The sequence below is a fragment of the Ceratotherium simum genome, chromosome 25, assembly GCF_057802395.1.
Source record: "Ceratotherium simum simum isolate JZ-2026a chromosome 25, ASM5780239v1, whole genome shotgun sequence".
NCBI classification, from domain to species: Eukaryota; Metazoa; Chordata; class Mammalia; order Perissodactyla; family Rhinocerotidae; genus Ceratotherium; species Ceratotherium simum.
Genome location: NC_141924.1, coordinates 23067386 through 23083678, shown reverse-complemented (window position 1 = coordinate 23083678; position 16293 = coordinate 23067386). Strand labels below are relative to the sequence as shown.

The 16293-nt window shown below is 34.2% G+C and overlaps 1 protein-coding gene across 3 annotated transcripts in view; it reads right to left on the bottom strand.

Moving 5' to 3' along the window:
• BLTP3B (bridge-like lipid transfer protein family member 3B) overlaps positions 1–16293 on the bottom strand; it is a 90270-nt gene that overhangs the window by 28611 nt on the left and 45366 nt on the right. For all 3 annotated transcript variants that reach the window (XM_014780251.2, XM_004418007.2, XM_087449059.1), the window contains 6 exons: positions 14751–14931; positions 12420–12503; positions 10142–10324; positions 9501–9619; positions 6285–6426; positions 1348–1541 (listed from right to left, as the gene is read on the bottom strand). In XM_014780251.2, coding sequence (XP_014635737.1) covers positions 1348–1541; positions 6285–6426; positions 9501–9619; positions 10142–10324; positions 12420–12503; positions 14751–14931 — 903 coding nt within the window. The remainder of the gene's footprint in view (positions 1–1347; positions 1542–6284; positions 6427–9500; positions 9620–10141; positions 10325–12419; positions 12504–14750; positions 14932–16293) is intronic.

Here is a 16293-nt window from a genome sequence, read left to right as displayed (position 1 = left end):
TTCTTTTTCACATTTCCCCCCAAAATACTAACTCTCTCTCCCCAAATCTTTTTATTAAATTGAGTCGAAGGGACTTAAATGATTAACCACTAAGAAAACAACAACTTAAAAAAACAAACATAGGGGCCGGCCCCATGTCGTAGCAGTTAAGTGCGCGAGCTCTGCTGCTGGCGGCCCAGGTTCAGATCCTGGGTGCGCACCAATGCACCACTTGTCAGGCCATGCTGTGGCAGCGTCCCATATAAAGTGGGTACGGATGTTAGCCCAAGACCAGTCTTCCTCAGCAAAAAAAAAGAGGAGGATTGGCATGGATGTTAGCTCAGGGCTGATCTTCCTCACACACACACAAAAAAAACAAAAACCAAAAAACATAAATAACGAATAAAGTACACAACATACATAAATATATTTGCATACAATATATCACAAAATAAAAAGAACAAAATTGAATTAAATGAGCATTACTAAATGCTTACTATGCCCTGAGTACATATAAGAAAGTGCCAAGTTTGGAAAAGGGAATTTTTTTGTTAGGATATTTTAAATCAAATTGACTTGGAGGATGACTGGATGAGTAAACAGAATGACTGAACAGATGTCATTAGAATCATTTTTCTGGGAGAGAACTATTAAGAAAATAACCTTAAGAGGATACATCAAACTATTTACTAAAATAATTTTCCAGAGATAATTAACCTCAGTCCTCAAAATACTGACATTAGAGTTCAAAAGTAACTGGTTTTAAAACTGTTCATACTCAGAAAATGTAAAGATCATTATATAATTGTGTCTTAAATTAAAATTGTAAATGCTTTAAAATGTGTCCCTTTATATTGAATCTTGTAAGATCTCTGAGATCTTTAAAACATTTCTGCAATGCAATTGGTGAGTATTATGAATCTCATTTTACAGAGAAGAAATTAATGGTATATAAGTTGAGTCTACCAGCAACAGATCTAGAAAATGCAATTTTCATCCATGCACAAGTCTTCTTCTATTTACTCTACTACACTAGCTGTTTTTTTAAAAACATTTCCTTCCTTGAAAGTTTAAATATCCACGGAATTCAGATTATCAACTACTTGGCTGTAATAAAAACCAACTTTCTACTATCTTTGGATATTAGTAACGAATAAATGTGAACAAATAAAACCCAGATATCACTCAAAAGCTTCACTGTATTATTTACCCTTCTTAAAAGAAAAATTTTATGAGCTCTGGTAAGAAATAGGAAAAAATGACTGATTTGTATTTGAGCACTCATCTTAAATTCTGGAAATTATAATGCTGTTAACTTTTCTTCTGTAAAAATGATTTTGTTCTCACAGCCACTTGTTTATATGGTACCTTTAGCATTAAGCCATCAATTCGAATATCAACATGCTCATCAGATTTTGAATTGTCATTCAACTTGTATACAGCCATAAATTGATTAAGACTCTGTTTTAAATCCAACAGAAATTGATTTAACCATAGAATACTTCTTTCATCCACAGTAAACTGTAGTGCATTCAGCTGGCTATAAAGGTTGGGAGATGGAACTGTGGAGAAAAAAATTTAAAACAGATTTTTAATGAACAGATAATTCTAAATCTTCCCTGAGAACAGAAAAGACATTTGTAACAAGTGTTATTCTTCCTTAATTAAGATAAAAAGTTTTTGAGATGTTATTTGCAAAATTAAAGTGACATGTGTGGATGATTGCAAACATTCACATAGACAAAAAACATTTTTCTATGCTTCACTAACTGAAAAATATACAGTTTAATCTAAAACAAAATGTATAAATAGGAATCACCATTTAGATTTCTTTTCCTAATGTTATAGCACCACAAAGCACCAAGAAGCAAAACTTCAAAATATCTTACCTTCTTGATGAAGTATCACATCAAAGTTGTGGTCCTTAAATATACTTTTCTGTAAAGACTTTTACTACCTGAATCTTAATCTGAATCCTCTAAAATGAGAGAAACAAGGGGGTCAGCCTGGTGGCGCAAGCAGTTAAGTGCACACGCTCTGCTGCGGCAGCCCGGGGTTCGCCGGTTCAGATCCCGGGCGCGCACCGACGCACCGCTTGCAAAGCCATGCTGTGGTGGCGTCCCATATAAAGTAGAGGAAGATGGGCACAGATGTGAGCCCAGAGCCAGTCTTCCTCAGCAAAAAAGAGGAGGACTGGCATCAGATGTTAGCTCAGGGTTGGTCTTCCTCACAAAAAATAAAATAAATAAAATATAAAATAATAAAATAAATAAATTAATTAAAATATAAAATGAGAGAAACAAGTCTAATGACTAATTTCTTATGAAAGTCGTAAGCTAGGCAGATCTCCTTGAGAGAAGGGACCATACAGTTTTATTTTTAATCCTAAGCCTAGAATAGTGCTTGGTGTAAAGTAAAAACTCAAGCATCTCTTGAATAATGAAATGAATACGCTCTTTTTCATAGCTCCCCAAAATATTAGAATGCTTAGGGGTTGAATAAAATGTTTTTGTGCTAATTTATATTAAACTATTTATAATTAGAGCACACATCACTTCCTGAAATCCACATATATTTGTATCATAAAAGCCATTATCCTTTTCAGAGTACCTTGATGAAGAAATCTTTTATTCTAAAAATTCAGACATATTTCTATCAAAGCAAAAAGTAGGCATATCTAGAACTTTTAGACTACATTAATTTAATGAAAATAAATCCAAGGTGTGGGATAAAGCATTGTAACAATGTCCTAAAAAGGATTTTTTTTGCTTTCATTCATTCATTCATTCATTTTCTTTTTTTTTTCTTTTTTTTTTTTTTTTTAAAGATTTTATTTATTTTATTTTTTCCCCCCAAAGCCCCAGTGGATAGTTGTATGTCGTAGCTGCACATCTTTCTAGTTGCTGTATGTGGGACTCGGCCTCAGGATGAACGGAGAAGCGGTGCCTTGATGCGCACCCGGGATCCGAACCCGGGCCACCAGCATCGCAGCGCGCGCACTTAACCACCAAGCCACAGGGCCGGCCCCATTCATTCACTTTCTTTCAGCATAGATTCATTGAATGCCCACTACATTTTGTGTATTGCGTTAAGCACAAAAAACAAATAAACATGGCATGGTTCCTTTCCTTAAAAAGTTCAGAGACTATTACATGAGACAGACATGAAAGTAGAAAAATTGTAGCTCAAGTCCAACAGAGACATCCAATTAGGATGTAGAAGTGCTTGTCTTCAAGAATAGCAAGGAAGTGGGATACTGAGATCATGTCACACTCTGGAAGAGAAGGAAGGAGAGGGAATCTCCATGCACAGACTGAGTGATGAAGGCAGTCACAGAGACGACTAGAGAGCAAATGTAGTCTCCAAGGCTAGAGCACGAGAGAAAGAAGAGTGCTGACTGCACATCTGGGACAAAGGAAGAAACCTGGTGCACTAAGCATTAGAAAGATCTATGTTCTAACACAGGTCTCCTTATGAAATAGATTATTATGTAGCTCTTAAAGATATTTAAAATGAACTTGCAGGTAAAAGTTCTCATCACAAGCAAAAAAATTCTGTAACTAGGTATAAATAGGAAGTTATGGTGATGAATGTTAACTAGACTTATTACAGTGATCATTTCACAATATTTACAAATATCCAATCATTATGTTGTATACCTCAAACTAATATAATGTTGTATGTCAATTATACCTCAATTAAAAAAAAAAGAACTTGTAGAAACCAGAAATATGCTCATATGATTAAGAGAAAAGGATAGGATATGAATCAAACATGTAAAAGAAACACATATATTAAAATACAGGACTAGCAACACTATACTTACTGTTAAGATCTGAACTGTGTCCCCTCAGAATTGATATGCTAAAGTTCTAACCCCCAGTACCTCAGAACGTGACTGTATTTGGAGATAGGGCTTTTAAACAGGCAATTATGGTAAAAGTGAGTTCATATGGGCGGGCTCTAGTCCAATATGACAAGCGTCATAAGAGGAGGAGGTTAGGAAACAGATACACACAAAGACAATGTGAGAAGACAGCCATCTACAGGCCACGTAGAGAGGTCTCTGAGGAAACAACCCTGCCAACGCTTCGATCTAGGACTTTTAGCCTCCAGAGCTGTGAGGAAATAAATTTCTGTTGTTTAAACCATCCAGTCTGCCGTACTGTGTTATGACAGCCCCAGCAAACTATACGTGAGTATAGTAGCACTGTAAGTGCTACACTTATACGTGAGCAGAAGTTTTCTCTAAATTGTAGGCTCATGGGCAATTTTTTATTTTTGGCATTTTCTTTCTTTTTTTTTAATATAATGAACATATATTACATTTACAATTGTAAAAAAAGTTACATATATATATTTTTAAGTTGGATCGCTTAAGAGAGAGATGAAACATGAGGATTGAAAATGGATCCCTGTACACGGGGATTCAATATATATCTTCTTTACTTTTGCATGTTTGAAAGTTTCCATAATAAAAAGTTAATTAAAAACAGTTAAACACAGCCTAGCAATTCCACTCCTAGGTATCTAGGGGGCTAGGGTTTAAATTGCTTATATTTTTATTAGAAAAAATGTATAGATTACAAAATGGCATTATAATTCCTTTGGCACACATTAACAAAACTGATAGAAATAAACCTAGATTAGTAGTCAGAAATCCTGGAAACTAGTTTTCACTCTGAAGAAAAATTACTAGTTCAATGATGCATTACTTAAGGAAAACAATTATTTGGGGTGGGAGGGCTGGAAACAATGGAATTATCCAATTACAGATGAATGGCTGAGAATACCCCAGAACACCGTGTAATATAGTGGGGGGAAGAAAAAAACAATGAATTTCGATTCAAAAGACTCATGCCTGAGTTTCAGCTGTGCCATTTTACTCTTTTATATAAGGTGTTGAAAAATGTCTTAACCTGTTTTAATTTTCTCATCATTTTAGTCAGCAAGGTAGGAAAACAAATGAGAAATACACAAAAGACGGTTGAAAAGCATGAAGACAGTGAAGATTAGATCCCAAAAGTTTGGCACAAATGAGGATTAAAACGATAAAATAGTTCAACATCTGTTTCTCCAAATTCCAGGCTACTTTCTTTTTATTTAACAACAAAGGCATGAGCATTAGAAATTCCCTTTGAAACTAGAAACCTATATCAAGTCAATATTAAACAAATGGTTAAGTAGATCAAAGTATTTTGGAGTTCCACTTTTTTTTTTTTTGTGATGAAGATCAGCCCTGAGCTAACATCCATACTAATCCTCCTCTTTTTGCTGAGGAAGACTGGCTCTGAGCTAACATCTATTGCCAATCCTCCTCCTTTTTTATTCCCCCAAAGCCCCTGTAGATAGATGTATGTCATAGTTGCACATCCTTCTAGTTGCTGTATGTGGGACATGGCCGCAGCATGGCCAGAGAAGCGGTGCGTCGGTGTGCGCCTGGGATCCGAACCCGGGCCACCAGCAGCGGAGCACGCGCACTCAACTGCTAAGCCACAGGGCCGGCCCCTGGAGTTCCACTTTTAAAGAGAGGACATAAAATTTGTTTCTCCAATAACATAACCTATTTCATTTCAACACTTTTTCTCAGCTATAATTTTCAACCAAAATAATGAAAAAGGTACCACATAAACAAATGCAAATTTTAGTTTGAAGAACTCCTGGATGAACTGAGATAGAATTTTAATACTCAAAAAACACAAATGTATAATCATTTTAACTTTAGGAAGCCAAAGTAGCTTACAAATAAAAAAATTCATGTAATTTAATTTTTCTAACTAAAGACAGGAGCCAAAAGCTGTCCAAGGTACACACCTGGGCTTTAAACACTAGCCCCCCAAATTCCTTATAGCTAAAAGAATAACTTCATTATTCATTTTTCAATGAATTATAGTGAAATATAAATGGAGTTTTGATATAGTGAAGTGAAATATAAATGGCGTTTTACCAAAGGGAAAAAAATGACGTTGTTTTACAAATAACCTAACTTTCATTCATTCTTTCATTTAACAAACAGCTACTAAGCACAAAAATGAGTTAAACCTCAGGAATAAAATGAAGCATGAATACTACATGATTCTTGACAACAAGGATGCTAACAAGCTAGTGAGGAAAAAGAACATATGAACAAATAAGAATGTGTAAAAATGCTATAATAGAGTTATATACTAAACACAATGAAAACAAGGGTAAAGAACAATGGACTTTTGTTTCATTTTTCACATTGATAAAACTCAAAAACTTAGCAAGAAAAAAACAACTTCCCAAGTAATGGACAAATAATAACAAAATAGGAACTCTCTTACTTGGAAAATCCTTTCCATCCGGATAGTAATATTCTGTGAATTCTACATAGACAGCTGACATTTCTTGTGGAAGATACAGGGATTTTTTATTGCAAGAAATCATACTTTTGGGGGAAGAACGACATTGTTCTGCTGTAGAGACCTGAAAAAGAATTAAGTTTATTGAAGTAACACTGAATAGTCCTTTCCAAAGACTTCATGTCACATGGACATCACTTCGACCCTTAAAACTATTTCCGATAATTTATTAATGGTTAATTTCCAACGCAAACTTTACTATATATATATCTTCACATTAAATTATTATTATTTTTTTTTTTGCTGAAGAAGATTTGCCCTGAGCTAACATCCATTGCCAATCTTCCTCTTTTTTCGCTTGAGGAAGATTAGCCCTGAGCTCACATCTGTTAGCTCTACTTTACATGTGGGACACCACCACCACATGGCTGGTGAGTGGAGCAGATTCGAACCCAGGATCTGAACCCATGAATCTGAGAGACCGAGGGGGAGCACGCGGAACTTTTTGAACCACTTGGCCACAGGGCCAGGCCCATATTAAATTATTTTTAAATAATACCAATCAACTATTGAGAAAACTATAACCTCTGTGGAGTCTTATCAATTACAAAACCAACTTGGTACAACATTCCCTGCAAACTTACTATTTTGAGCGTTAAAATAACAGAGTATTTCCACAAGGTAATACAAATAAGTAAATGGCAGATTCAGGACACTGATCTAAGTCCTCAAGACCAGAATGTTTCCCCAGAATGTACTTTCTAATAATTTTTTACTATAATTTCTTTATTATTATGAAAAATAATATAGCTATATAGAGTTTGAGTTTGGAATAGTAAGATTACGGAGATGGACAGTGGTGATGGTTGCACGACAATGTGAATATACTTAATGCCGATGAATCGCACACTTAAAAATGGTTAAGATGGTAAATTTTGTGTTATGTGTATTTTACCAAAATAAAAATTTAAAAATAATACAACTATAAATGCTTCTGTCAAATAGTTTGATCTCTTAAATTATTTTTCCAAACACTATTAGTTTTAAGGTTCTTGTTACACCTTTTCACTCTTCCCCCAAAACAGCTAATTTACCATTACATCAAAAATGTATATAGTGGGCCGGCCCCGTGGCTTAGCGGTTAAGTGCACGCGCTCCGCTGCTGGCGGCCTAGGTTCGGATCCCAGGCGCACACCGACACACTGCTTCTCTGGCCATGCTGAGGCCGCGTCCCACATACAGCAACTAGAAGGATGTGCAGCTATGACATACAACTATCTACTGGGGCTTTGGTGGAAAAATAAATAAATTAAAAAAATTAAAAAAAAAATGTATATAGTAATTTCCCCAAAGTTCAACCAATAGAGTTTTATCAATTTCATTTATTTATGCTTGTTTAATAGACCCGGGGATGTATCTCAAGGTTATGTTACTTTTTTCCATTCATTCAACAAATGTGTATTTCTCACATGAAGTGGAATGTTTTTTCAATGGTTTATTTATGTTTCCTCTTGTATAAACTGCTAATCAAACCTTTTATTTGTATAGTCTTTATAAATTTAAGTCAGTTTCTTACGTTATCTAATTAAGAAGTTTTCTCTGCCTATACGGAAACAAATCTTTTTCAACTCCAAGCGTCAAGTTATTTTAATAGATAAGAGCTTATTCCCTTTTCCTTTTAATAGTTGAAAAGTTATTCAAATTGGGATGCATGTACTATTTTATTTTCTTCTGGTTACTTTGATTTGTTTGTTTTGTTTTGGTGTGTTTGTGTATGTGTGATTTCTTTACTGTATTTCATTTCACCCTCAACCATTTGGGATTCTGGGTGATTCCCCACCCCATTTCCATATGAATTTACTTAAATCTTGTAATTTAAAGTCTGCTTCAAATAAGCTGCATTATACATAGAATGTAAAGAAAGAAGCAACTGTACAAGAAAATAACTGTTAAATCAAGGTTTCTCAAAATTGGCACTATCGACATTTTGGGCCAGATAATTCTTTGTTGTGGGGGCTGTCCACTGCATTGTAGAATGTTTAGCAGCATCACTGATCTCTACCCACTAGATGTCAGCAGCAACCTCCTCCAGCTGTGACAACCAAAACTGTCCTCACACATCGCCAAATGTCCCTTGATGGGCAAAACTGGCCCCACTTGAAAACCACTGAGTAAAATGAAAACTTTCAGATAAAGCTAAGTCTTAAAGCCACAGGCTTATCAAAATAAACCAGAACAATTCATAAATGATAATACACATCTGAAATTCTTTATTTTACTTTTCAACCTAGGTCATATATTCTATTGTATTGGTCTCAAGGATCGTGATGTAATACCATGTTGTAGGCTTACAGCCTGAATAAGACTGTTAGTATAAATGGGATAGAGTTCTTAGCTATAAAATTATGTTCACAGGATAGCCAATACTTGGTAGTTCAATAAAGCAAAAAAAGTATTTTAGTTTCTTCCACTAAGACCATTGTGTAATCAGGAATCTGGCCTCCAAAGAGAGGTCTGGCCTTTGTCCCTGCTCCTGGAAGGTAATTCTAAACTCTTGGAATTTCCTATTCATGGTGGACTCCTGGGATCACAAGATGACTCAGAGTAGGGCTGGCCACACTTGATAGTCTTAGTAATGTTTAGAGGGTGGAGATTTTGGGTCACCTGTTAACAGTCCACCTAGAGACTGAGTTCAACTACATCAGCAATATTTCATGCATATTGTTACACATCCATGCTGGGAGGCTAATATGTCCTGAGGACAAGGAAGTTCCGAATTTGGAACCCTCTCAGACTCCACTCTATGCTCTTCCTATGGCTGGTTCTAATTTGTATTCTTTCACTGTAACAAATGTGACTCAGTATAACTGATTTCACTGAGTTCTATGAGTTTTTCTAGTGAATTCTTGAATCTGCTGGTAGTGTAGGGAAATCCCCAGAAGACTTCTGGTGTCAGAAGTCTCGTGCAGACTTGGCAGTCTAGAGGACTGTGCCCTTAACCTTACAGTTTACCTAATTCTGGGTAACCATATAAACAAAAATTAATGAACTGATTTTTTCTTTCCTGTCTAATTTAGCCATTTCACAAAACTGGTCAAGACATTTTTAAATAAAATGGTGGCATTAATTTATAAAAGTTGCTTGCAGGAGGTACCAAACGTGTTTATCAGAAGATTTAATTTAAAAAATAAAACATACCTGGTATATATTGAAATCTGCAAGTCTAACCACAACCGAACTAGACATTAACTTTGCTTTGGATTGTTCGGATAACACAGAAGGTGTTCTGGAAGTCCCTTTTAGAGTTGAGTCTTTCTCTGTGGGAAACAAAAACTCTTCAATTTATTGCAGAATTATGTTTAACAGTCACTCTTTCATTATTAAGACAGCTACTAGAAATACAGATGAACCCTAATTTCTCAAACAAGATAATATATGTGGAAATACTTTATATATCAACTGATACAGGACTCTAAGTTATTGTGATGATTATTTTTTTGTGTGTGATGATTATTCTTTAAACAAGAATCATACTTACACCACATTTAAGATATGCTCATACAATAATTTTTGGCTAGAATTCTTGTTAAAAAGAGAGATTTACTAGCCATTCAGGAAATATTCCACCTGGGTATTACTCTTATAGGTAATTTAAAAAGTGCTTTGGTCCATAAGCCTATGGTCTGAATGAGGTGCAGGATTTTTAGATATTAATTAAACATACTTTATTTATAGAAAATATCACATTATGATCACACACACACACACACACACACACACACACACAAACACACACACAACATTAGGGGAATGCCACAATGTTGTTATAGGTAAAATACCTGTTTGTGTGTGCTGGGGAGAGGCATGTGTTGGGGATTTAGGAGGTGAACCTACATTATGATCTTTTACAGCCTGTTTAAGCATTTCAACGTTGCACTCAAATTCATGTAACAACTCGTTGGCCCATCCATTTTTTGTCTTGGTTGCATCACTAAAATACATCCAATGATTACAACTATCTCCTAAAAAATGAATAACAGGTATTTCACTAAAAATGCACAATTTTCATTTATTCTTTTATAGCAATGCTTCTAATGAGATTTATTCATTTTCTCAAGGGATTCTTTCATCTTCCAGTAAATTTATAGCCTTCGCCTATAAAAGATTTTAATTTTCCTAGAAAATATGAATAAAACATTTAGAATAGAGGGACAGACTGTCAAAAGCAAATAATTTGGGAGAGTTTCTATCGAGAATCCATCCTTGGAAGAACATCACTCAAAGTTTCAATTAGAAGCAGCACTGCTGGTCAGCTTTCACTGAATGCTCAACCACTTGGCATACCTCCATTGGACAAAATCCCAGAAAATACCATCACAGAAAGAAGTCTTTTCATCAGAGATTTGTTGTAAAGTGACTAACAAAAACCTATCCTTAAAAATGATAAGATAAGGACTGTTAGAAAACTTAAGAAACCAATAAAAATTCTCAAGATGGATATCAGATATAAAGATATAGATATATCTGTATCTATCTGTATCTATATACATAATGTTTTTTGGAAGGAAAATAAAAAATCAGATTAGGTTTCTCTGTAGCAACTAAGAAAAGTATTATGTACATAAAAGGGTTAAGAACACTTCATGACTGAAAGTCATAATATGAATGATTTCTGTACTTAAAAATATATTAAGTATATGTAAGTAACTTACGAATCAGGAGGACAGAATGTAAGACAAAGTCCTTCAAATGAAAATCAAATAGTATAACCTTTAAATTATGTCAGGTACTGACAGAGAAATGACAAACACTGGGGCCGGCCCTGTGGCTGAGTGGTTCAATTCAGCGCGCTCTGCTTCAACGGCCCGGGTTTGGTTCCCAGGCACAGACCTACACCACTCATGGGCAGCCATGCTGTGGCAGCGACCCACATATGAAAAATAGAGGAAGACTTGCACAGATATTAGCTCAGGGTGAATCTTCCTCAGGAGAAAAAAAAAAAAAAAGAAATGGCAAACAATGGGAGATAGAAACTTGTGAACAGAAAAATTTTATCATTTTTTAAAATCCTGGAGGGACCGGCCCAGTGGCATAGCGCTTAAGTACGTGCGCTCCACTTTGGCGGCCCAGGTTTCGCAGGTTCGGATCTCGGGTGCACACCGATGCACTGCTTGTCAAGCCATGCTGTGGCAGTGTCCCATATAAAGTAGGGAAAGATGGGCACGAATGTTAGCCCAGGTCCAATCTTCTTCAGCAAAAAAGAGGAGGACTGGTGTTGGATGTTAGCTCAGGGCTGATCTTCCTCACAAAAAAAAAAAAAAATTAAAAAAACTAAAGTCCTGGAAAACTCATTATAGTTATTTGTTTCTTCTTATTTGTGTGAATTAAAAAAAAAAAAAAAAAAAAAGCCACATTCCACCAAAATGCAGAGATGGCTATAAGGTCAAATTACTTAATTTGGCCATAAACATACATATATTTTGTTGTTAATATTAGGAAAAGAACCTATCAATATTTGACTATTAAAGAGCCTATTAAATTAAATTAGCTATTAAAGTCTTATTTATCGATGAAATTTAGAAAATACAGAAAAGCTTAAAAAATGTTCCTGAACTCCAACAACTTAGCTAAAATCATTGTTATTCTTTTGCTTTATATTCTTTTTTGATTTTTTTATATATAAATATATTATTTAAAAATTCAAAACATTAATAACTTGCTTGTAATTAGTATTTTGGTGGTGAACATGATGTGGTCCATGCAGAAATAGAAGTACAATGATGTACACCTGAAATTTTTACAATGTTATAAACCAATGTTACTGCAATAAACAAAAATTAAAAGAAAAAAAAAAAAAATAACTTGCTTTTGTCACAACTAATAAAATAGCACAAATATATATCCTCTGTATTGCAATATAAAATCCATGAATATTTTCTACAGCAATTACATTTTCTTGGTAAGATATTGCCAGGGGAAAAACAATAACAAATGTGTTGATCTCTTTTCTCCTTAAAAAATTAAATTGAAACAAAATAAAATAAAACAAAATGAAATAAATTGGCTATATAATTTTAAAGCAAGGTTTATATCTTTAAAAGAAATTGTTATACATACCTGCCTTGTGATAAGGATAATAATCTATAGTTAGTTGTGTAAAAGACAGTTGCATAGCCCCTCCAGTAATACGTCTGTTTGATTCTAGGAAAAGAAAAGGATGGCATTGAAAGAGAGAAAGAAAAAGAAACAAGCAAATGTAAGAAACACTTAATTTACCATACTTGCAGTCTAAGCAGTGATAACTGTCTCTCTGTTATCATGGAAAATACATTAAGGATTTTAGGAAATGCAATTCAATCTAATAAGTATTTATGGAGCCCCTATCATTTGGAAGGTACTAGGCTAAAAGGTAAGGATACAAAAATAGCAGAACATTTATATTTACAGCCCTAACCATATGGCAAGCATTGTTTTAAATACTTACAGGTATACTTACTTATTTGCTCTTCATGACAACTCTATGAGATAGATACTACTATTATTATGCCCATTTTTTAGATAAGGAAATTGAGACACCAAGTTAACTAAACAGACCAAGGGCATACAGCCAGTAAGTGTAGAGCTGGTTACGAACCTAGGAAATCTTAACCACTACACTATATCATCCTGCCTTCTACCGAAGAAGAAACTGAGTCTATCAGATTCGGTATGTTATCCAAGGTCACATAGCCATATTAAGATCAGAAATAGATCACAAGTCAGTGTAATTCCAACATAAAAATCAAGTTTTAAAACAGCACGGACAAATCAAATACAAATTAAGATACAGCTATACACACACTCTCTACGTTAATTTGTTAACTCTAACTTATCTCAACTAGCATTATTTCTAGTACAGATCTACAATCCCTTATTTAAAACCCTTGGAGCCAAATGTTTCAGAATCCAGAAATGTTTTAGACTTCATGAAAGTAATATGGTATATATACACAAGGCATATCATACAACACTCCTAGCAGGTTCTGAGGAAGCACTAAGTAATAAAAAATAGTAATTCTGCAGCAAAACTCGGATATTTTCACTAAGTGGGTAAAATAAAGATGATAAATGGCCAAGTGTTTGTTTAGGTCAAGTTTTGTCAGCAAACAGTTTTTCAAACTCATGAAAAAACAATTCAGACCTTTCTGGATTTTAGAATAGCAGAGAACTGATTAAAGAACTGATTATGTATCTTTACTACAAGGGAAATATTTTGCTGGAGGGGTTTCCCCCTTAAATAACATCATTCGGCTTATTCTATCTATGAGTGAGTAAGGAATGTAAAAGAGCTTAGAAAACACTTTTCTCTGTTCTTTTGCTTATTACTTAACCTTGACCCCCTCATTTTGTTATTTTGGTTTGTTTTCACTTTTTTGGATTTTCCTTTCAAATCATTAAAGCAGAAAATGCCAACTGTAAGTTAAATAACACAAAGGTGACAAAGGAAAGACAACAAATCCCTCTCCAAACTCCAAATCTTCCTCACCTTTTCTGCTCTACCTTTTTATCTGGTAGCTGATACCCAGCTGACTTGTCTGATGAAGGCAGGATAACTTCTACTGCTAAGCACCCAGGGTGGGTCTCAATATTCACTCTCTCAGTTTTAAAAATCCAGAGCAACGATTTTCATAGATATAGATTCTGATTCAGGTCTGAGGCACACAGGTCAGCTATCTCCATTTAAAAAAGATCCTCAGCTTGATTCTCACGCTCAACAAAGTTTGAGGACCACTGTCCTAGAGGACTACCTGCTGAACCCTTTCAACGCTTATGGGCCAGGGACACTCTCTGATGGAGAAACAGAAATGCCCAGCACCTAGATTACAGAACCACAGATTTTCAAAGTGACCAAGAGCAGCTTCCTACTTATCCCACTACCTGTGTCTACTAAATAAGGAAAAATAAGAGAAACAAAAGCTAAAAGGAAAGGAAAAAACCTTTCTAACTGGAGTTTAGCTTCCTAACCAAATTTTGGGAGGATTTGAGGGCAGAAGACACAAGAAATGTTAAACAGCCACATAAATTGTGTTTACACACACATGGGGTCAGAAAAATGTAGATAAACCACCATGCTGAAAACACATATGCAAATAATTATGAACTGAGTATAGACTAAAATATAATTTATGGACAATTTCAACTTATGAAAAAGTTAATTCAAAGGCAGGTCTAATATTTCATCATCCACCAAGGAATTGTGCTGAAGTACTAACTACTAAAGCAAAATCAAATTTCATATCACATATAATGCTTAAAATTACATCTTTCATCTACGTATCTCATATGAATGATAAAATTATGGCCAGTTATCTGATACTATATACTACATATTATATATGATTAAAAAATCCAGTTTTGTAGTAAATTCTAGAAAAACCAAAATAGTTTGAAATAAGTAGCTTTTATTACCTTTTTCTTTAGCATGAATATCATCACATATGTGTAGATCTAGATGAGAAATCACTAAATGATGGGAAGTTTCTTTAACATCAAAGTCATTGAATAGTTTCACAATTGCATCACTTAGATCAGGAGCATTTGAAGTCTGTGGTGTCTTCACGTGCTGGGTAGATGGGGCTACTGTAGAGCTCTAAAAGATTAAAAACTGCCTCATCACTGCAAGTTAAATATTTGAAATTCCCCACGCAAGAAAATTTAAATATTTTTTGAGATAAAGTAATAAAAAAAAAGCTAATATATTTTCTTTTATATCAATAACTCAGTTCTCCTAAAATATTTTCTGAATTATATAGAAATAAAACAGAAATCTAAAAACTGGAGAGTTACACAATTTGAATATAAACCCAATATATTTTGGTAAATAGCTGAATAGTTACATTTACATATTTATAGTCCTTATTTTAGAAAACATATTTATTAACTATTAAAGATAGCTTATTTGAATATTAGCTCTACATATTAAAAAAGAAAACAAATGTAAGCCCTGTACACATCAGCTGCATACACTGTTATACATCCTGTAGAAATAAATCACTTCCTTGTAAAAGTGCTTGTGATATTATTTAGTACTGTAAGTGCTCTGGTACCTCTCATAAGAGGCGTGGTATGTCTTTTGAACCTGGATATCTGAAGCCAGAAAGCAGAAGAGATTTATAATAGATTGTGAGTTCAAAGTCTTTTCTCCCCAAAGAGAAAAAGCATCGAATACTGTCGAAGTGTAAAGACACATGTAACCCTCTAATAGCCTAAAATAATTCTGCATACATAAGTATATTGCGAGATGATCTGATATATTAGCCACAGAACTGTACACGAAACTTTGGCAATAATTAACAAAATTAAGACCAAATTTTTCATTAAAAAAATACTGAAAACCTTCTAATTAACAATTCATTAATAAAAGTGTAGTTGCTTATTTATGGAAAATTAAAGTATGTATTATGTATGTATACATATTTACACCTATCTATTAAAAACTATGATCATACTGCAAAAGAATTTCAAAGTGTACTCAGTAAATGAGAATCTTTCAATGAAAACGATTGGGGCCTACGGTAATTAAAGAAAAGGAAAGATGAAATATAGTTGTAAAGCCTTAAATTCTAGGGGCTCAAGTAAAACTTTTTTACTAATTAATTGTTAAACTGACTTTTTAAACTGATTTTTTAAAATCACTTTTTCTTATGTTTTTCCCCATCCACTTTCAAAGCCTTAAGAGACTACTATTTATGTCTATGACGGTACTATTTTGAAAGAAAACACTCTCCTGTATTTCTTCAATTACGTTTTCTCTCTTCTTCATCAAGATAAATACTGATATAAAGAAAATATAAACATTAATCTTCCTACAAACCCTTTTCTTTTTTTTTTTTTTTTTTTTTAGATTTTATTTATTTTATTTTTTCCCCCCAAAGCCCCAGTAGACAGCTGTATGTCACAGCTGCACATCCTTCTAGTTGCTGTATGTGGGACTCGGCCTCAGGATGGACGG